Source organism: Carcharhinus amblyrhynchos, chromosome 30 (genome assembly GCF_965287045.1).
Source record: "Carcharhinus amblyrhynchos chromosome 30, sCarAmb.v2.hapA, whole genome shotgun sequence".
NCBI classification, from domain to species: Eukaryota; Metazoa; Chordata; class Chondrichthyes; order Carcharhiniformes; family Carcharhinidae; genus Carcharhinus; species Carcharhinus amblyrhynchos.
The window spans coordinates 11684725-11706743 of NC_137353.1; the positions used below are offsets into that span (position 1 = coordinate 11684725).

The window sequence follows — 22019 nt, forward strand, 5'->3', positions numbered from 1 at the left end:
GTCAGTGAAACTGATGAAGACATAGTTGAGGTTTGACATGTCACAAGAAAAACTAAATTCTCTAGCAATTTTGTCATGCTTTATGATAGAAAAATTAGAAAAAACATAAGTTACAATTTGACTTCTAAATCTACAGCGACGCTTCGGGTGAAATTTTCCTGTTCTGCCCGCCATGGGAATCGCAGCGAGCGGGACATGGACCAAGCAAAGGTCTGTTGACTCCGGGTGGAATTTTCCGTATTTGGGGTGAGCGCGGCCAGGAAATCCAGTTCTTGAGTTTTATTTATGAACATATGTGAATATTAGTTTATTTTTGAGGGTACATCACAGAATGATACAGCTGAACTGACCAAGCCCTCACACTTCATTTAGCATTTGAATCTTATTTAATGTTTAGACACATTTAAACATGTCTCATTTAATGTCAAATTAAATGGTCACCAGATTATTCATGAATCCAGATGCAGCTATTTCATTGCACAAACTATAGGACAACAATCAAGCAATATAAATACATATTAATGTTATTAAAACAGTTTCCAATATTTTGTCAAGACAAATTGCATCTCATACCTATGCCCATTCTTTATTTTCCAATGAATTCACTCTATGATCAATTTATTCCATGTTTTCTAAAATCTATTTGCTTTTGGAGACCATGGCCAGGATTTTCCAACCCTTCCCGCCAGCAGGATCTTCTGGTCCCGCCAAAGGTAACTCCCCAGCAGCACAGCCATTAAGCAATGCGAATGGCCATTGACTTCGGTGGAATGGGACGATTCCATGGGCGGCCAATGCCAAGTCTATTGGGAAAGGATTAGAGGGATATGGGCCAAACATGGGCAATTGCGACCAGCTGCGGGGGGCATCATAGTCAGCATGGACTGGTTGGGCCAAAGGGGCTGTTTCCGTGCTGTATTACTCTATGACCCCCACTGTCAGAAAATCCTGGTCCATGTGTTCAAAATGAGAAATGGCTTTGTGATATTATTCCCTTCTCTTGCTCAAGAGGTTAAGGGCTTCAGCCCTGCTCCAGCCAACCCTAGAGGTAACTCAAAACCCCATTTAATATGGAATGGGGATTCAGCAGTTTAACTGGTATTAAGTTTCCACATGAGACCTTAAGACAGAACAAGAGGGGTGGACAGCGAGAGCTCGGGCACAGAACTAGGGAAGATAGTGCAACTTACTTCAACTCTTCAATGCAATTGCGCATCCAGCTTTCTATCCACCACACTACCTTCATGGAAAGGATGCAGAAACATCTTTCAAATACTTACATTTGCAATTTCAATTTCAAGCTCCAGGACTTTTATCATCTCTTCTTCAACAAAAGTGTCATTTTTTGTCACATTTCTGTCTTCTCTGATCATCTTAGCAATTAAAGTCATAAACTGCACATAAGCTTCACGCACCTTCAACAAGAGTAACACCAGTAAATTCAGGGAGTGATTTATCTAACAGATACAAACATACAAGTCTTTACATTTGTGCACCCTTATACTGTGGGGTAAACTGTTGTTGTGCACACTCCCCAACACAATGGAAACGCATTTATCTTTTATTTGTTCATGAGCTGACACTAAGTCAGGGGTTAGAATTATATTCACTGGAGTTTAGAAGAGTGAGAGGGGATCTCATAGAAACCTATAAAATTTTAACAGGGTTAGACAGGGTAGATTCAGAAAGAATGTTCCCAATGGTGGGGAAGTTCAGAACTAGGGTCATAGTTTGAGGATAAGGGGTAAACCTTTTAGAACTGAAGGGAGTAGAAATTTCTTCATCCAGAAAGTGGTGAATGTGTGGAATTCACTACCACAGAATGTAGTTGAGGCCAAAATATGCCTGATTGCAAGAAGAAATTAGATATAGTTTTTGGGGCTAAAGAGATCAAGGGATAAGGGGATAGGGAGGGAATCAATGCATTGAATTCGATGATCAAAATGAATGGTGGAGCAGGCTCGTAAGGCTGAATGGCCTACCCCGTTTCTAGTTTCTATGTTGTTTGGATGGGTGAAACGTTGGCAGGGCAGTATCTATTACACATCTGTAGGGACCCTGAGGGGATTTAACACAATGTAGAATTTGTGTGGCAATTTGGTCTTTCAAAGTACAGTTCAAATGTTAGTGAATCACTTGAGCTTTTATGACAATTTCATATTTATTTTCTGGTGCCAGTCCAAAAGTTTGCAGATGTTTTGAATTCTATTCATGAGGGAATTTATAATCTCTGGGTTACTGATCCAGTATCATAACTGCTGGACTACTGTGCCCAGAATTTTGGATATTTGGCACGTTTCCAATATACAACGCCACATTAAAAGCAACATCCAGTTAATCATAGAACTAGATATGTCCCTGAATTCCAGCATGGGCTGCCAGCAATCAAACATAATACGTCAGCTTGCAAACTGAAGAAGATAGAAGTGAATGACTTGCCTTCTATTAATTTTATGAGTTAGAAAACAGTGATGGTGATTTCCTACAATAGATCTTCTGCAGCATCAGAAGACAGCTTCATAACCCCCCTCCTTGAAACAAAGCAATGAATGGAAAAGTGGTAGCAGGAAACTCATGGAAGAATGAAACTAAATGGTAGATTGCACCTAGTAAGAACCCATGATATTTGTGCATAGTCATTTTCAGTGCTCACCCTCTTGTAATTTCCATCTCTGAAATAATAATCTCTGGAAGGCATCCCAAGGTCAGCTTGGTCAACCTGCAAGAGTAAGAGACAACACACTAAGCAAAAGGACAAGAACCAAATGCTGAATCAGCAAACGTGTGATTTCATAGAACATAGAATCCCTACAGCGCAGAAGGAGGCCATTTGGCCCATCGAGTCCGCACCAACCACAATCCCACCCTGACCCTACTCCCGTAACCCCACATATTTACCCTGCTAATCTCCCTGATACTAGGGACAATTTAGCATGGTCAATCAACCTAACCCGCACATCTTTAGACTATGGGAGGAAACCAGAACCCCTGAAGGAAGCCCATTCTGATTACAACTACGGTCAACAGGTTTCTGTGATTCAAAGCGATGAGTACGGGCAATTTCAGTGAAAATTTCTCATCCAAGTGATTCTCCAGCCATTCATGTTGAACAATTGTTGAGAAAGCCGCTCTGTCTTTCAGATTGGTGTTGCCAGTGAGTAAAGTTCCCCATTGGCAGCGCAGACTCATAAAATGACAGCTTGTAGTTTTGAATAAGATCCGTAATCTGACTGCACTGTGCATTGAAGGTAATTGGATGGGTGTCAAATCAATGTCCCAGCTTGCAGGCCACAATATAATTTTGATGATCCATATTTAAAGCGATTCGTCTGGTGAATTCCAAATCATCTACAACTGTAAACATATGATCCCTGACTACTTAAAATGCTTGAAAGAATCTTGCAAAGTGGATGAGAAATATTTTGATATCAGTTTGTGGTGGTGAACATTCACCATCGGAAATGTAAGGTCAAAAATAACCCACCATGAGTCTGATAAGTCTGGATCAAATTCAGAAATTCAACTATTATGAAGTTCAAATATTTTAACAGGTATTTGACATTTCTATGAACAACTGATAAAGGAAACCTATAATTCACTTCTAGCAAAACTTACTATTTTTAAATCCACTCATCTGTGGCTTTAAGAATAATAAATTGCTTTGTTAGAAGTGATTGCACATTGGGCACAGTATAGTGGCTAAGTCATTGCAAAGAAAGGTCTTAAATGCTATCTTTAAAGTATTACATAGCCTTAATCCTTAAGTGGCAAATTCATAGTCTCCATCTATGCAGATAGAGAATTCCTTATATACCAGTATTATTCCACAACGTCACAGATATTATCTCTCCAAAATGAATGACATTTCACTTACACAAATGACATGTTTACTTGAGTCCCGTTCATCAATCCCAACAAACGTGTGCAAAACAATTCTCTTATTGTAATTGGCATTGAGCATTAGTAGAATGGTCTCCAAGCTCCAATCAGACTCTGGAGAAACAGAATGAAAGCAACACCTATTAATTTGGTCAGACGTTTGAACACAGTGCAGAATGTATGGTGGACTTTGCCAGAATCCAACTCACCCTACTGGTAAGAATCAGGAGAGCAAAAGTAACGCACATATCTTCCAAAGTGGTACTGTTTTTAGTAGCAGGGGTATCAAGGGTAGAAGCGAGTCTTGATAATAGAAGTGCCATTCTGATTACAGCTGTGGCCAACAGCAACAACAACTTGTGTTTTCAACATCACAAAATGCTCCAAAGCACTTCACATGAGTATTATCAAACAAAATAGCACTAAAAAAAAAAATCACAGTAACATGTCTCCCAAACTTTGCAGCATTTTAGCTGAGTAGGTAAGAATCCCATTAAATTGATTTGGAACTGGCTGACTACAAACCTGCTTGTTGACAAGTCAAGGAAATGACAGTGGAAATGCTGATTACAATGAAGAATCCTGGCAATCTATTTGAGATAAAGTGCACAGCCTTAAATTAACGTATCATATAGATGTCTGGTGTTACAAAACTTGGGTTCTGCTAAAAAAGCAACAGGCTGTCAAAGTTTATCATCTTGCACTCATCAAGCCAGGCACAAGGATGTCAAATTTTCAAAAGGAAGCAACAATTTATACTGCATGAGAAAAAGCTGCCAATCTGTTTGCAAATCAGCTCTGATTGGTCAAGGTATTGGCATGGAGAATGCACTAAAGTAGCCACTGTGCTGATGCTTTTGTTTAATTTTAAAAATCCACAATGTTTGGATCAACTTCTTTTGCCTGCAGAAGACTCGGTAACTACAGGCCGGTTAGTTTAACATCTGGAGTTGGGAAAATGCTGGAATCTATCATCAAGGAAGAAATAGCAGGATACCTGGAAAAGAATGGTTCAATCATGCAGACAGAGCATGGATTCATGAAGGGAAAGTCACGTTTGACAAATTTACTGGAATTTTATGAAGATATAACGAGTGCGGATGAAAGAGGGGAACCGGTGGATGTGGTATATTTATATTCGATAAGGTGCCTCACAAAAAGGTTGCTGCATAAGATAAAGGTACACGGAGTTGGGGGTTAAGTGTTAGCGTGGATTGAGGATTGGCTATCTAACAGAAAACAAAGAGTCGGAATAAATGGGTGCTTTTCCGATTGGATGTCGGTGACTAGTGGCATGCCGCAAGGATCGGTGCTGGGGCCTCAACTGTTTACCATATACATAGACGATCTGGAGGAGGGGACCGAGTGTAGGGTAACAAAGTTTGCAAATGACACAAAGATGAGTGGGAAAGCAAATTATGTGGAGGACACAAAGTCTGCAGAGAGATTTGGATAGGCTGAGTGAGTGGGCAAGAATCTGGCAGATAGAGTATAATGTTGGTAAGTGTGAGGTTATCCACTTTGGAAGGAATAATAGTAAAATGGACTTAAATTTAAATGGTGAAAAATTTCAACATGCTACCATGCAGAGGGACCTAGGGGTCTATGTGCATGAATCACAAAAACTCAGTTTGCAGGTGCAACAGGTGATCAAGAGGACAAATGGAATGTTGGCCTTTATCCTGAGGGGGATGGAATATAAAAGCAGGGAGGTCTCACTGCAATTGTACAAGGTACTGGTGAAGCTGCACCTAGAGTACCGTGTACAATTTTGGTCACCTCATTTAAGAAAGGATATATTAGCTTTGGAGGGGATGTTGATTCTGGAGATGAGGGGGTTAGCTTATGAGGAGAGATTGGGTAGACTGGGCCTGTACTCAGAGGAGTTTAGAAGGTTGAGGGGAGATTTTATAGAAACATATAAGACAATGAAGGGGCTAGCCGGGCCAGAAGCAGTGAGGTTATTTCCACTTAGAATGGAAACAAGAACTAGGGGGCACAGCCTTAAAATACGGGGGAGTCAATTTAGAACAGAGTTGAGGAGGAACTTCTTCTCCCAGAGGGTAGTGAATCTTTGGAATTCTCTGTCCATTGAAGCATTAGAGGTTACCTCGTTAAATGTGTTTAAGGGACAGATAAATAGATTTTTCACCAATAAGGGAATTAAGGGTTATGGGGAGCAGGCGGGTAAGTGGAACTGAATGACTATCAGGTCAGCCATGATCTTATTGAATGGCGGAGCAGGCTCGATGGACTAGATGGCCTACTCCTGCTCCTATTTCTTATGTTCATGTGTTTGAGTTAACCAAAAGCATGGGAGGCAATGGCTCACTGGTGTAACGCAATGCCACAACCAATCAGGGCAAATTTGCCAACCAGCCAGTATCCTTTTTTCACACAGTTATAAATTACTGCTCCCTTTGAAATTTGGTATTCTTGCATCTGTTTTGATGAGTGCAGGACAAAAAGCTTTGACAGCATGTCTCTTTTCTCAGCAATGCTTAATGTATCATCAGAACAATGGCACTTCCAACACTATAGCATGCCCTCAGTACTACAATGTTGAGTACATAGTCTAAGCTGTCACAAGTCTCTAGAGCTCAAATCAACACTTTTTTTTTGAATCATAAGCAAAAGATTCTATTAGTCCAGGCTAATACACAAAGATGCATGTAACATTAATTGTGATCCAAAGCGGAGCAACAGAGGGAATGGTGACTCAACTAAATGGTTTGTTGAAAGAGTCATGTCTTCAATAAATGAAAAACAATGTCATTTTTTACCAAAGGGTGGTGGGTGCCTGGAACTTGCTGTTGGGGGAGACAGTGGAAGCAGATACAATAGTGACTTTTAAGGGGCGTCTTGACAAACACATGAATAAGATGGGAATGAAGGAATATGGTCCCTAGAAGGGTAGGGGGTTTTAGTTCAGTCGGGCAGCGTAGTCAGTTCAGGGTTGGAGGGTTGAAGAGCCTGTTCCTGTGCTGTAATTTTCTTTGTTCTTAGTCAGTGCCTGTCAACCTAACCGCACCCCACACCCTGGCACCTCTGGATATGGTCTTTGTACCCGCATCCTCTTCAGAAAGGTATGGCAGCAATATACAGAAGGTCAAGCAAGGCTAGTCCTATTTTACATATGTGGCATTTACTCAGCTAACATGTACTTGGGGTGGGCAGCAAGGTGCTCTCAACATTAAAACATGTTGCTTCAATATCTGCAAAGTTCTCTGGTGAGGCATGGACAATGTGTTGCCTTTGTGATCAGATGGATTCACATGTATAGCACCTCGCATTGGAAAAGGTGAGTGAGTGAGAATATTTTCACGATGGGGTGTGCAGTCTTCTGCAAGTGTCTCTCCTTTCTGGTACAGATGGATCCCAGAATCGCTGCATTAAGATCTCATACAGTAATAACAGAAACAGATGATTCCAAGCACACAAGAGCTTCATTGTTTCTCAGAAGTGATTAAAAATAAAGGTTAATAATAACCAAGTAATGGTTGAAAAAAATTGCGCACCTTTTGTAACATCCCAGTCAGCTGTGGTCACTGGCCAGCCTCCAATTTCATCCAATAGATTTAAGAGAGGTTCTGCATCTCTTTCCTCTATTAAACCTGATTTTAAAAAAAGCATTGTATTGTGTTTATATATTGGCTTTCACAACCTCATGATGTTGCACTTTATAGCTAATGAAACAGTACAGAAGCTGAGTTACTGTCATTACTGCTTACCCAGAAGCCAGGATAAAGAGGGTGCGTGTTTTTTCCAATCACTGTTAATATTTCACTAAGCAACTGGCAATTCTATTTACACTTAATCTGGGGACAGTTTAAAATTCATGAACCAGTCTAACAAAGTTTGCAATCTCTTAAAAAAAGGTATAATCATTCTATTGTTTTGTTGCTTTTTGTTTGCTTCTTAGTGGTGGGTGATTGTTGATTCGATAGCTCTAACAAATAAATCTTTGTGTACAAACGATCCCAGTAATTTGTAGTGAATTGAATAATTGTTGTTGGGGAATCCCATCGCAATGTAAGCGTGATAAAACATCATTAAAAAGTCATTTGTTTCATTTGAACCCAATAACCTTTGTGTTTGCAAAAGTCTTCATTAAGGAGTATTGTAGAACAACATTTTTATGTCTTGTGACTACTTTTTAAAAAATTCATACATGGGATGTGGGTGTCGCTGGCTAGGCAAGCATTTATTACAAATCCCAAATTGCCCTCAGAAAGGTCATGAAGGCTGTCTTGGAGAATTCCAGTCAGGGAGTACTTCAGCAGTCACGGGCATTCAGCCTCTGATCTTCAGATAAGTGTTCTCCAAGGCAGCCTTCACAACACACGACAACGCAGAATCGCTGAGCAGAAATTGATAGCTAAGTTCCGCACACGAGGACGGCCTCAACTGGAATCTTGGGTTCATGGCATACTACCCGTAGCCCCTACGACTTGCCCGGGCTTGCAAAATCTCACTAACTGTCCTGTCTGGAGACAATACACACCTCTTTAACCTGTGCTTGGCCCTCTCTTCACTCACATTGTCTGTATCTTTAAGATTTGATTACCTGTAAAAACTCACATTCCAACCATTATCTTGTAAATTGAGTTTGTGTCTGTATATGACCCGTTTGAGAACACAAGTCCTCACTCACCTGATGAAGGAGCTTGAGACTCAAAAGCTAGTGCTGCCAAATAAACCTGATGGACTTTAATCTGGTGTTCTGAGACTTCTTACCATGCTTACCCCAGTCCAACACCAGCATCTCCACATCAGGTCTATTTTGCATCCATGCTGAAATGAGCGGCATGGAGGCACAGTGGTTAACACTGCTACCTCACAGCGCCAGGGACCTGGGTTCGATTCCTGGTTTGAGTCACTGTCTGTGTGGAGTTTGCACATTCTCCCCGTGTCTGTGTGGGTTTCCTCCAGGTGCTCCGGCTTCCGTCCATAGGTGTGCAGGTTAGGTTGATTGGACATGCTAAATTGCCCTTTAGCGTCGGGGGATTAGTAGGGTAAATACATAGGGCTATGGGGATAGGAGCTGGGTGGGATGGTGATCGGCGCAGACTCGATGGGTTGAATGGCCTCCTTCTGCACTGTAAGGATTCTATGAAATCAAATTTCAATCCTAAACCTTTTGAACTCTTTGACAGGCAGCAAGCTTGCAGCAACAACTTGTTTCCCTGCATTAACTGATTTCATTTCTTTCCAGCTCATCCATTGTGGCCTTGAGGTTAAAGTTAAAACAACTGAAAGGATTCAAACATCAAGAAGAACAACTTGTGCTACAGTGCTCTGTAGTAGCAAAGCACTGCAAGGCAGCTCACAAAACAGAGAGCTACATATGGAGTCAAGCAGCGAAATTTGATAAAAAGCAAGAATGGGAGAACAATCAGGGAGATAGTAAACGAGGGAAGCAGGGGCTGGCTTGGAGGAGAGAAGGGAACTAGTGAGATGGAAAGTTCAATGAAGAAGTTCAAGTGCGGAGACATGCTGGCTAAAGGTTCTGATATGGGTGAGTCCCGAGAAGACACACGCAGTTGGAAAATGGAAGCTGAAAGTTGGGACAGAGCTGGTCCCAGGCTGCACAGACGATACAACGATGGTCATGGTGGAATCCATGACCAAAAGGTAGGAATTTTAAAATTTATTTATTATTTATTAATGTCACAAGTAAGGCTTACATTAAGACTGCAATTAAGTTACTGTGAAATTCCTCTAGTCGTCACACTCTGACGCCTGTTCGGATGCACTGAGGGAGAATTTAGCAAGGCCAGTGCACCTAACCAACATGTCTTTCAGACTGTGGGAGGAAACCGAAGCACTTGGAGGAAACCCATGCAGACACGGGGACATTCTGCAGACTCCACACAGACAGTGACCCAAGCCGGGATTTAGAAATCCATGTGCTGAGTGACAGAGCCTACAGATATCAGGAACAGCCAATTCTGCAATATTAAATATGGTTAAAAGGGCAGAAGGGATCGTGGGCTTTTTATAAATAGAAGCAGAGAGTACAAAAGCAAAGAAATTATGATGGACATTTATAAAACCCTGGTTCACCTCAAGTGGAGTTCTACATCCAATTACAGGCACTGCACTTTAGGAAGGATGTGAAAGGAGGGTGCAGAAAAGATCTGTAAACATCGTTTCAGGAGTAAGGAACTTCAGGCATGAGATAGATCAGAGAAGCTGGGGCTGACCTCCCTCGAGAGAAGGTAAAAAAGAGATTTAATCAGAGTCTTCAAAATAACAAGCGGTTCAGATGGAACAGATAGAGAAACTATTCCTTTTGGCAGAAGGGCTGAGAAGCAAAGGGTAAAAATAGAAGGTGATTAGAAGAGAACCAATGGTGACATGAGGATTTTTTTTTAAATGCAGGAAGTGAGTGGGGTTAGGATCCAGATTTCACTGTCTTGAAGCAGATTGGATCGTAGTTTTCTCAGGAATGGTGAATCTGTATGGTTATGGGGCACATGAGTGGGACAAGCTGAACTGGATTTGCAGAGAGCCTATATGGACTCAATGGGCCAATTGGCTTTCTTCTATGCTGTGCCCATTCTGGTTTTCTGAATAACATTAAACTGCTAGCTTTCCCTGTAAATGCATGAGGGTCAGGTGAAGGGGTCTGCTGGTACACTTCCCTATTCATTGATAGTCAGATTAAGCGGCAGGCCACTTTTCCTTTCTAGCCCTGTGATAACAGCATGCAAACTGCAGGAGAAAAGCACCAAGCATCAGGAAAGGGTAACTGGAAGATGAATACCAGCTACTCATTCTTTCCTCACATCTCTGGAAGACACTTGGGCTCCACTAGCCACTGACTGCTCTCTCAACAAAGTAATCATTCTTCAAGTAGTCATTGCGTAGTACAGAACTGAGTATTATTGAAAAAGAGGCATGTTGAAGCTTTTTGTCATGCACTAAGTAGGGCACTTTACAAGAAACTCGATAGAAGGGGAAAACAACAATTTAAACTGTATTGAGAAGATGTGGACTGGTTGTATGGCAGGTGGACACTGTCAGTCACCATCAACTGGTACATTCTCCATGGTAAAGCTTTATCATATCTCTTATCAGGGATATCCTTCAAGCATGCATTGAAGGGGAGATTGCTGAATTTACGGAGAGGTTTGATAAAATAGGGAGAAAGGAATAGAATGATAAGTTGATGGAATTAGCTGAAGGAGCATGGAGCGTGAACATTGGCATGGACCAGTTAGACTGATAGAATAACACTGCACTGCAAATTCTATGAAACTAAATTATAAACGTTTGCAGACTATTTGGCTGTTGAAGGTAGCATGCCTCAATTTGCTTTTCTCACCATCGAACAATCACTGGCTAGTAGCTCCTGCTGGAAAGTATATCAGCAGCAAGAAAGCTATCTGAACCCAACCCTTCAGTGCCACCGCAGTCTAAGGATGATCTGTCATAATGCTTCCATGTTATCTCTGTTATCGAACTGAGTAAAGGTAGAGATTTGACCTTTCAGGTCTGTGCACCTCAGTTCCATTTACTCACTGAGCCACTGCAGGAATTATGGACATAAAAATATTTTTAAGAAAACACACTAATTTTAAGTTGAACTCACTGTCATTTATGCAGGATTTATACAGTCGTTTAGCCTTCTTAAAAGCATCACGGTCTCCATCATCTGGTCTTTCTAAAACACCTAAAAGAACAGGGAAGTAGTGGATTAAATATGACCCAAATCAAAGGATGAAAATGATCCTTACAGCAGTAGATCTTGCCTCTAGACCTACATACGTACAAAACTTATGAATTAGAAACAATGTAGGCCATTCAGCCCCTCAAGTCTGCTCTATACCTGTGCATCTCACAAATTAAAACTAATCATTAGGTGGTGAATGATATACTCTGTCTTTGAATGAGACATTGAAATATTGAATGACTATGCCCCCACCACTTTCTGGGGAAGAGAATTCCAAAGATTCACAACCTTCAAAAGAAAAAAAAATTCTCATCTCCACTATTAATGGGAGACCCCTTATTTTTAAACTGCACCCCCTAGTTCTAGTTTCTGCCACAAGGGGAAAACGCCCACTCACCTGTTCAGCATCCACCTTGTCAAATCCCCTCAGGATTTTATCTGGTTTGGTAAGGTCACTTCTCAATCTTTTAAACTTCAGTGGATCCTGGCCCAAACTCTTCAGCCTTTCCCTACATAACCATGCCCTTCCCCCCACATCCTGGGTATCAGGTCTTCCCTGTGCATCTCACAAATTAAAACCATTCGATTGGTGATGAATGATGTACTCTGTCTTTTAATGAGACACGCAAGAAGTTACAAGATAAAGCAATTATCACAGTTACCTGTTTTGTGCTGCTGATATATTAGGGTAAATGTACTTCAAGGCAGGTCTAAACATTTCTGTAAACTTTTACATGCAGTATAATCACTGGATCTCCCCAGTATGTTGGTTGCCACACGCCAGATTAAAAACACATCAAGGTACGTGCAGAAGCAATTGCTGAGTGCATTCATTTGCAAAAGTAACCATTATAAACCATCTCTGTAGAATAGAAAACAAAACTTTGTCCATAACTTTAACCAATCTACCCAATGGGAAGTTGACGGGATTGTTGTCACAACTTGTCTGACCTTACTTCTCAGCGAAGTCCACAGAAAGTAAAATCACGCTGGACGTAAACAACAAGCTGCCAATCAGGTCCTCTCACTGGCTGGGTCAGGTTAAAATAATCTCTTCTTTGTGCAGATACTCTGCCTGCCCATCCCTTTCTGAGTGGCAATGCATTGTCTGATTATCATTCCTGTTGCATTTAAAGGAAATTAAGTTATTTATGTGTAAATTCCAACCGAAGGATGTGGCAGTGTCCTTGCCTAGTCTTATCTGAAAATAATATAGCCTCTGAGTCCCTGTCTGATTAGTCTTGGACTTTTACCTTTTAGAATGATTTCCAATTCCTCTTTTAGAATATCAAATGTACTGATTCTCGGGCTGGTCTCTGGTATGATGTGTCTATTCAGCCAACCACCACAGGCATAACTGTAAAAGTCTTCACATGGTGAGGCAGATGGATCCATATTCTGAATTATCCGTGCAGCTTAATAGAACAAAAGGAAGTAATTATACATTTGTTCCAGTTCTTTGGGACTGTGTTATCAATGTTTCTACATGTTTTTCAACATGATTAAGTATTTTTATAAGCCGCACAGGGATAAACCATTTCCATTGGTCAGTGGGTTGGTAACTAAACATCATAAAATTAAAATCACCATCAATAGAATAATTTCACAGTAACTTCATTGCAGTGACAAATAAATAATAGAATAAAGAGAGAGTCGAAGAAATGTATTTTTGTATAGTGGGTTATTAGAACATGGGTTTTTTAACCAGAAAGAATACAAGGATAATTCAGTTCTGAATTAGCCTAAAACAAAAGTAATTATTTTCTTCCAAATGAACATGGTACGTTGTTCGAGGGGAGATCTTGGTGTCATGGTAAGGTCACTGGACCAATATTCCAGAGATCCTGCTTAATGCTCCAGAGGACATGGGGTCAAATCCCACCACAGCAGCTGGTGGAATTTAAATTCAACCAATACAATCTGGAATTGAAAGCTAGTCTCAGTAATGGTAACCATGAAACTACCATCAATAGTCATAAAAATCCATCTGGTTCACTGATGTCCTTTAGGAAAGAAATATTGTCATTCTTACCCAGTCTTCCATGGGATTCCAGAGCTGCAGAACTGTGGTTGACTCTGAAATGGCTGAACGAGGCACTCAGTTCAGGATGGGTGACAGATGCTGGCTTTGCCAGCGATGCCAACATTCCATGAAAGAATCATTTACAAAAAAAGCCGAGGTTTTTTCTCTTCAACTTTCCCTCTCCCATCACCAACTTTTTAATTCTTATCACCTCTTGTCTCCAAAATGCACTGATCTAAATGGAATTGTGGCTTCACGAAAATGGGTAACTTTCTGCTCTCTGGCCAACGTGCCCATGTTTTCCCAATGAATCTAGATAGGCAATGTCAGGGGGCCATTTAAATCCAGAGTGGGGGAACGTTGTATTCTGGGAAGATGCAATCAGATAAGCTCAAGGACCATCTTCAGCTGAATTAATTTTGTGACCATGAAACTGGAAGCAACTCCAAGGCACCAGTGAAACCAAGTAATAAAGAAGCATGCCACCTATCCCAATGAAGTTGTACTGCTACAATAGCTTATGATTATTTTAAGCATTTTAAAATCATCTCTGGTTGCCTTACTTTATTTTTATTCATTCCCATTTCATAGAATCCCTACAGTGCAGAAGGAGGCCATTTGGGCCATTCGACACCGATTACAACCCATCCTGCTACCCTGACACTAGGGTCAATTTAGTATGGTCAATCAACTTAACCCTCACATCTTTAGACTGTGGGAGGAAACTGGAGCACCAGGAGGAAATCCCCACAAACATGCAGAGAACGTGCAAACTCCACACAGTGACCCGAGGTTGGAACTGAACCTGGGTCCCTGGCGCTGAGAGGCAGCAGTGCTAACCACTGTGCCACCCTTCTATTATCGCCTGAAAGTCATGCATCATTGCAGCTACTATTTCCCATAGGCAGCCAGCCCTTTGCTCCTCATGTACAAATCTGGACAATGACTCTCAGTGTGTTTTTTAACCATAAAGGATATGAATCCTGTCTGGTTCACACTGCACATCAACTGTCTCAGGCCATGCTGCAAAATGAGGTTGAGGATGCATCAGGCTCCAATGTGCTCTATCACAAAGCATTGTGCTGTCTCACTATCACAGAAAGGGTCAACAGCAAGACAACTTCTAAACACAGAGGCCAAGAAACTGGGATTGTTTTCCTTAAAGAGACATATTCAAGATTATTAAGGGTTTCAACAGAATTTATAAAAATCTGCCTCCACTGGAGGAAAGGTTGATAACCAACTTAAAGGAATTGGCAAAAAACCTTTAATTTTGAAAACTGGCTGCCTGCCTTCTTGGAGTGGGCAGCCAATTCGCTTCGATGGCCAACATTCAGAAAACACCCCAATGACAGGACTGTTTCTGGGAGCCACCTCCACACGGTTCCCAGCTATTTTACCGGACCCCAGTCACCCAAGCCCCAGGTGGAATTCTGCCTTCGATGAGTTGGAACAGGTACAGTGAGTGGGTTGAATGGCCTCATTAATCATTGAATCCCTACAGTACAGAAAGAGGCCATTCAGCCCATCGTGTCTGTACTAACCACAATCCCACCCAGGCCTCATTCCCACAACACCACGCATTTACCCTGCTAATCCTCCTGACACTAAGGGGCAATTTAGCATAGCTAATCAACACAACCCTAATCTTTGGGCTGTGGGAGGAAACCAGAGCACCTGAAGGAAACCCACAAAGACACAGGGAGAATGTGCAAATTCCACACAGACAGTGACCCGAGGCCGGAAATTGAACCTGGGACTCTGGCGCTGTGAGGCAGCAGTGCTAACCACTGTGCCATTCTGGATTCTGTGAGATGATGATTAGAATCACTACTTAAAATTTAAGGGCAATTTTCTTCCTCTGTCCAATAATCATGAGAAAGGAGATGCGGGTATATTGGTGCATTTGTAAGTACTTTTCCACTAAAATTAAGGAATTGGCAGTACATGGATTTTCTAATACCAACTGCTCATATTTAACGCAAGGCTCTGAATTTCACTCACCTGCAGTCACACAGCCCGAGGTTGTGCATATATTGTCCAAGCTGCTGGATAACTGTTTGTCTGAGGGCCAAAAACAGAATAAGACTTTAGTCAGAAAACTGCAACATCCACTTAACTTTGCTTCACCAACAGGAGACAAAAAAGTATCAAGCAAGCTACGATAATTGATTCTTCCTTGCGAATCCCACATACCTTCACCTGTTCAAAGAGACTCTTCTAGGGAGAACATTTCTGGTGTTATTTGTTTCCTAATCATCATTAATTAACTGGTCATACATCTCATGGTTAGTTATGGGGTTTTTCTGCAAAAGAAATTGTACCACATTTGTCTGAACTGCAAAAGTGATTACTTTAAAGGTACTTCCTTGGCTATGAAGTGCTTTGAGATGTCCTAAGAATGTGAAAATTATTTTATCAACGCAAATTCTTCTTTCTCCCTTGTTTATCAATACTACACTGGCCATTCCTTCTCAAACCTCCCTCTGCTGTTCCTCCTCTTTCAAATGCATCATCCCACATCCACCCCACCTCCCTTCTTCTGCTTAAATCAAGAATTGTTCCATCATCTCTTGCTCCAACTTTTTCATTTGAGGGAATGCAAAGCTGTGGAACCTCCTACCTTACAAAGCTTTTCCATCTTTTTATAGTCCACCAGACTTCCAAGACTCCGATTGGGGGTCACTTTAACATCATCTGCCTGACAGGAAACTGACAAATCTGGTTTACCCCCTGCCAATCTTAAATAACTTTTATGCCAGTTGTAAATACATTCAAGCCAATCTGATTGCACCAGTTTTCCAGTGGGAGAGTTAGATTAGTCTTAATAAATGTATTACATTTATTCAACAATCTCGCCTCAGTTTTCATGTTGTCCTACATTTATCAGCCTTGACTTTCATCTCTGATGTGAGAAATCCTACTCAGATTCATCCATTTAATGAAAGGTTATTAGAATCATAGAATCCCTACATTGCAGAGGGAGGTCATTCAGCCCATCGAGCCTGCACCGACCACACTCCGACCCATGCCCTTTCCCTGTCACCCCACATATTTATCTTGCTAATCCCCTGACACTACGGGGTATTTTTGCACAGCCACTCACACATCTTTGGACTGTGGGGAGAAACCAGAACACTGGGAGGAAACCTCACAGACACAGGGAGAACATGCAAACTCCATGCAGTCACCTGAGGCCGAATTGAACCTGGGCCCTGGAGCTGTGAAGCAGCAGTGTTAACCACTGCGCCGCCCTATTCACATAGTATTTAACACATAGCAAATAATAACTATTCACATAATGACCTCCAGCACTTAACTTTATCGGTAATTTAACAAAGCAGGTATTTGGCAAAGATTCTTCTTAAAATTCTGTTTGTAAACATAAAGTTGAAAATAAACAATATTTAGTTCAAAATATTAACAGAATTTGAGAGGAATAAAAATTTATAAACCTTTACAATACTGAGCAATATCCAAGGATTTAAACATCCAATTTGCTTGTTAAAGTGTAATCGTGGTGATGCAAATAAATGAGGAACCAATTTTAACATAGTAAGATCTGACAACCAGCAAATGAGACAAATGGCCAATCAGTCTCAAGGTGATCTAGGAACAAATATTACCCAGAGTGGCAAAAGAACCTCTTACTCTTCTTTGAACAATGCAATGGAATCTTTTGCATGTACCTGAACCACAGATGTGGACAGATGGGCTGTGAGTAAATGCATCATTTCAGTAACAATACATCTGGCAATACTTTCCCAATACTACACCAAAGAATCACCTTGGATTATATAGACACAGTGGGTAGGCTGAATGTGCAAGATACTGAATTTTTCACATGGTTTTAAAAAGCAGAAATTTCAGCTGTCAGAAGTCTCCTTTTCTCCCCCAGGGATGTATGTTTTGACCCAGATGTTGTGCTCAACTGTAGTAGTTTTGCAATCAAAATTTAAAGTGCTTCTCCCACTGTTGGATATTAAATTGTTTGCAGAAAGCATTAATGATTGAAAGCATTATCTGCAGACTTGTTAAAAAGCACTTGAGAAATGAGGTCAAATTACTTTGTGACATAATTTGATGCACAGGTAATAAAACCATCACAAATGAAAAACAGATGTGATTTGATTAATCAAATTACCTTTTAATAATTGCTGTAATTTTTAAAAATTTATTTGTTCTCAGAATTTGGGCATTACTGGCTAGGCCAGTATTTCTTGCCCATCAGAAAATGCTAGTGAGCTGTCTTCTTGAACTGTTGCAGTCCATGTGGTATAAGTACATTCACAGTGCTGTTAGGAAAAGAGTTGCAGGATTTTGAGCCAGCTACAGTAAAGGAACGGCAATGGAACTCCAAGTGAGGATGGTGTGTGGCTTGGAAGGGAGCTTGCAGGTGGTGATGTTCCCACATATCTGCTATCCTTGTCCTTTTAGGTTTGAGAGGCCTCGGATCTGGAAGCTACTGTCGAGAGAGCTTGTTTGCATTTATTTATTAGTTACAAGTAAGCTTACGTTAACACTGTAATGAAGTTATTGTGGAAATCCCCTAGTCGCCACACTCCGGTGCCTGTTCGGGCACACTGAAGGAGAATTTAGAATGACAGGTGCACCTAACCAGCATGTCTTTCAGACTGTGAGGAGAAACTGGAGCACCTGGAGGAAACCCACGCACACACGGGGAGGATGTGCAAACTCCACACAGAAAGCAACCCATGCCAGGAATTGAACCTGGATCCCTGGCATTGTGAGGCAGCAGTGCTAACCACTGTGATCATCTTTTAACTCCAACTATAAATGGCTAACAAAAATACAAATGCTACAACAGAACTGAATAAAGGAAATTTAAAAATCTTCCAACTCAAATGTCAAAGATGTCACGCCATGAGAGATCAGCAACAAGATCCTACATGGATGTCTCTTTTAATCAGCAAGTCACACAACAGTGTGAATGTGTGATATTCAATTTACAATTGTCAAGCTGAGTTCCCGTCAGGAGAAAAGGCTTGCCAGTTCACTTAGTTTAACTTACTGCTGCAAGATTTTGAATAGTGCCTCTGTGCCCAACATCACTGAAAACTCTGCACAGCGCAGAGTATACAGAAGGACTGACTTCTCATCCATTGTTTTACAACGAATCTGCGCACAATGATTAGCATTACTGTTCTATCTTGTAAAACAAAGGGAGCTGGTCCTTGAGCGGCAAGGTGATGACAGGGTACATGGCAAATACTGATGTTTTAATTTTGCCTCACTTTATGTTGCACCCACTCACCCCTCTGCTATTGACCTCATTATTCACACACCTGATGCTTGCACACTTTACTCACCTTTGACTCACTTGCCAACCCACTTTCACACTCTCTCAGCCAAGAACTCGCACTTACACTGATGTACTCAATTTCCATGTACATCTGCTCATTCACACATGTTCAAGCATATATTCATTGAACCGATCTGCACACCAAGTCACATCTGCATCGACTCATCCAACTCACCAATACAGATCCTCCAATAAACACCTCTCCTTTGTACTTCACAAGCACATGTAAAAGTGATTGGAGTCAGGAATCTTAGGGAAATGATCTTGTCAAAATAATAGATTTTATCTAAGTGGACAATCATTTTGCTTGCCTTCCAGATGATCATTCATATTTACTTATTATTCAATTTGAGAACAACAGTTGAAGACAGCCTGTTCTAGACAGTTGTCTGAAGCACTTCTCTTCCATCTCTTCCGTCAGGAAAAAGATACAAAAGTCTGAGGACACGTACCAACCAACTCAAAAACAGCTTCTTCTTTGCTACCATCAGACTTTTGAATGGACCTATCTCGTATTAAGTTGATTTTTCGCTACACCCTAACTATGACTGTAATGCCACATTCTGCACATTCTCATTTCCTCTCTATGAATGGTATGCCTTGTCTGTATAGCGCACAAGAAACAATACCTTTCACTGTATACTAACACATGTGACAATAAATCAAATCAAAATCTCAACATCAAACACTTACATACATATAGCACTTTAAATGTATAAAAATGTTCCAATGGAGGCCATTATAACATTAAAAGTTTTGTGATGCAACTGTCACACTTCAGTTGTCGTACAGTACAAATTCCTGTTTCCTTCTTTTAAAGAAAAAAAAACAACCATTTTCAATCTACCCAGGTATTTCTGCACTAGATCAAATTGAAAAGACTGGAAGATTTGCCTAACTATGCTAGAGGACGAATCACCAAGTGGAAAAAAACCCACTTTGAAAGACAATTCTGAAATTTAAAGTTCCGAAACTGCAAACAGAATAAGAAAAACCCTCAAGAGTTAAGAATCACCTTGGATTGGGTCTGGGAGAATGGAATGTCTACTCAAAGGTTGGTGTAAAGTATATCTGTGAAATGTGTTTTCAGTCGTGCTTTAAAAAAGTTCTGTTTTGTGGTTTGAAGAATAATTGTTTAGTCAATAGTGTTTTTTTTTGTCACAGTAAAAGTCTTCAAACATGGATGCTGGAATTCTGCCACCTCGGCCGCCACGGAATCGGAGCAGGCAAGTGTCCGACAACAGAAATCTCCATTGAGCTCTAGTGGAAATTTCCGGTCTCTCTCGGGCGAGGCTGTAAAATTCCGCCCAATATCTTTCCGTGTCACCTTTTCAGCTGTTATGTGAAAGTGCAAATTTCTTTTTAAAAGTTATTAGCAATTTATTAGCAAGAAATTTTGAGAGGTCAACAATTCTTGTTTACACCAGAACGTTAATGTCCCATCACTGGATGCATCAGGTAGAAATGGACAAGAAGATTTCAAATGTGCAAAAGTGTGCACTGAGTCTAAAATGCTGACTGTGTAAGGTGTGGTTCTTCAATGTATTTAACAGGGAACAGACTGACCAAACTTCACAAACATGTACTCAGGAGGGGGTAAAAAAAAAACCAAGATACTCACACTACTCCATAGAGACACTGCCTGTCATCAGAGGGCAGGAACAATGAGCATATGTAGAATAATGATCACATTCAGAACATTTATAAAAGTTGTCTGTTGCTTTTTCAATTCTTTTTTTAATTCATTCTTAGGATGTGAGCATTGCTGAATAAACCAGCATTTATTGGCCATCCCTAATTGGCCATGAGCTGAGTGTCTCGCTCAACCATTTCAGAGGGCACTTAAGAGTCCCTCTCTGGAGTAATGTTTTGGCAGACCAGGTAAGGACAGCAGATTTCCTTCCCTAAAGGACATTAGTGAACCAGATGGGTTTTTACAATTCCAGATTTTTATGCAATTCAAATTCCACCATCTGCTGTGGTGGGATTTGAACCCGCATCCCCATAGCCCTAAGTCTCTGGATTACTAGTCCAGTGACAATACCACTACATCACTGCCTCCATATGATGATGCATTTGTGATGAACTGTTGTGGATTTTTTCATATAGTTTTCTTCCTATACGATCTGAGTTATATTGGGATACAGCGCCACGAGCGTAGGGACTCACTTTATTCAAGGCATCATTTTTTTTTAATCTGAGAATTTAGACTGCCAAAAATATACTATATTTGGACATGGAGGACTAATATCATCCTCAACCAATGTCCACACATGTATATTTGCATGGTGGCACAGTGGTTAGCACCGCTGCCTCAAGTGCAGGGACCTGGGTTTGATTCCTGGTTTGGGTCACTGTGTATGCAGAGTCTGCACATTATCCCCATGTCTGTTTGAATTTCCACCAGTTGCTCCAATTTCCTCCCACAGTCCAAAAGATATGCTTATTAGGTGCATTGGCCATGCTAAATTCTCCCTCAGTGTACCCGAACAGTCACAGAGTATAGCGACTAGGGGATTTTTCACAGTTACTTCATTGTAGTGTTAATGCAAGCCTATTTGTGACATTGTTAAATAAACTTTAAACTACTTTCTAGCAGGAATCCCAGCTGACATGAATATAGGTACAGGAGTAGGGCATCTAGTCCCTCAAGTGTGTCCCACTGTGGCTGATCTGTTTACCAACACCATTTGCCTCGTGAATCAAAATATATACTTAGCGAAAAATCACAGGAGAGTTCTGGAGACCAATTATATCCCTTTAAAAAAGATACTTGCAAGCAAATTGGTAATATATTGCCCTCCAGAGACTGGGGGATAAACAATGCATTTAAAAAAAGATAATTTCCTCCTGTCAGAATGTGCAAAGTGTTTGCAAGTTGTAAATATTTGATATCCAATCTGCCTTCAGGAAATGACAACCAGATGTTTGGGGCCCTTCCCACTGTTGATTTGTTGCAAGGAATTTCACACTTCAAAAAAATACTATTTACTTTCAGAATTTATTGTGGCAACAGGTGGCCCTAGGAAAATGCAAAGATTGGGATTACTATTTAAAAAGCAGTTAGTTAAATGCTGGACATTACCAGGATAAATAGACATTAATTAATTTTCCCT

The 22019-nt window shown here is 40.8% G+C and overlaps 1 protein-coding gene across 1 annotated transcript in view; it reads right to left on the bottom strand.

Annotated features, from left to right (window-relative positions):
* mmel1 (membrane metalloendopeptidase like 1) overlaps nt 1-22019 on the bottom strand; it is an 80320-nt gene that overhangs the window by 50253 nt on the left and 8048 nt on the right. The window contains exons 3-9 of the mRNA XM_080214976.1: nt 15585-15644; nt 12811-12972; nt 11477-11557; nt 7398-7493; nt 3875-3993; nt 2654-2719; nt 1281-1415 (exon numbers count right to left, since the gene is read on the bottom strand). Of these exons, the coding sequence (XP_080071102.1) occupies nt 1281-1415; nt 2654-2719; nt 3875-3993; nt 7398-7493; nt 11477-11557; nt 12811-12972; nt 15585-15644 (719 nt within the window). The remainder of the gene's footprint in view (nt 1-1280; nt 1416-2653; nt 2720-3874; nt 3994-7397; nt 7494-11476; nt 11558-12810; nt 12973-15584; nt 15645-22019) is intronic.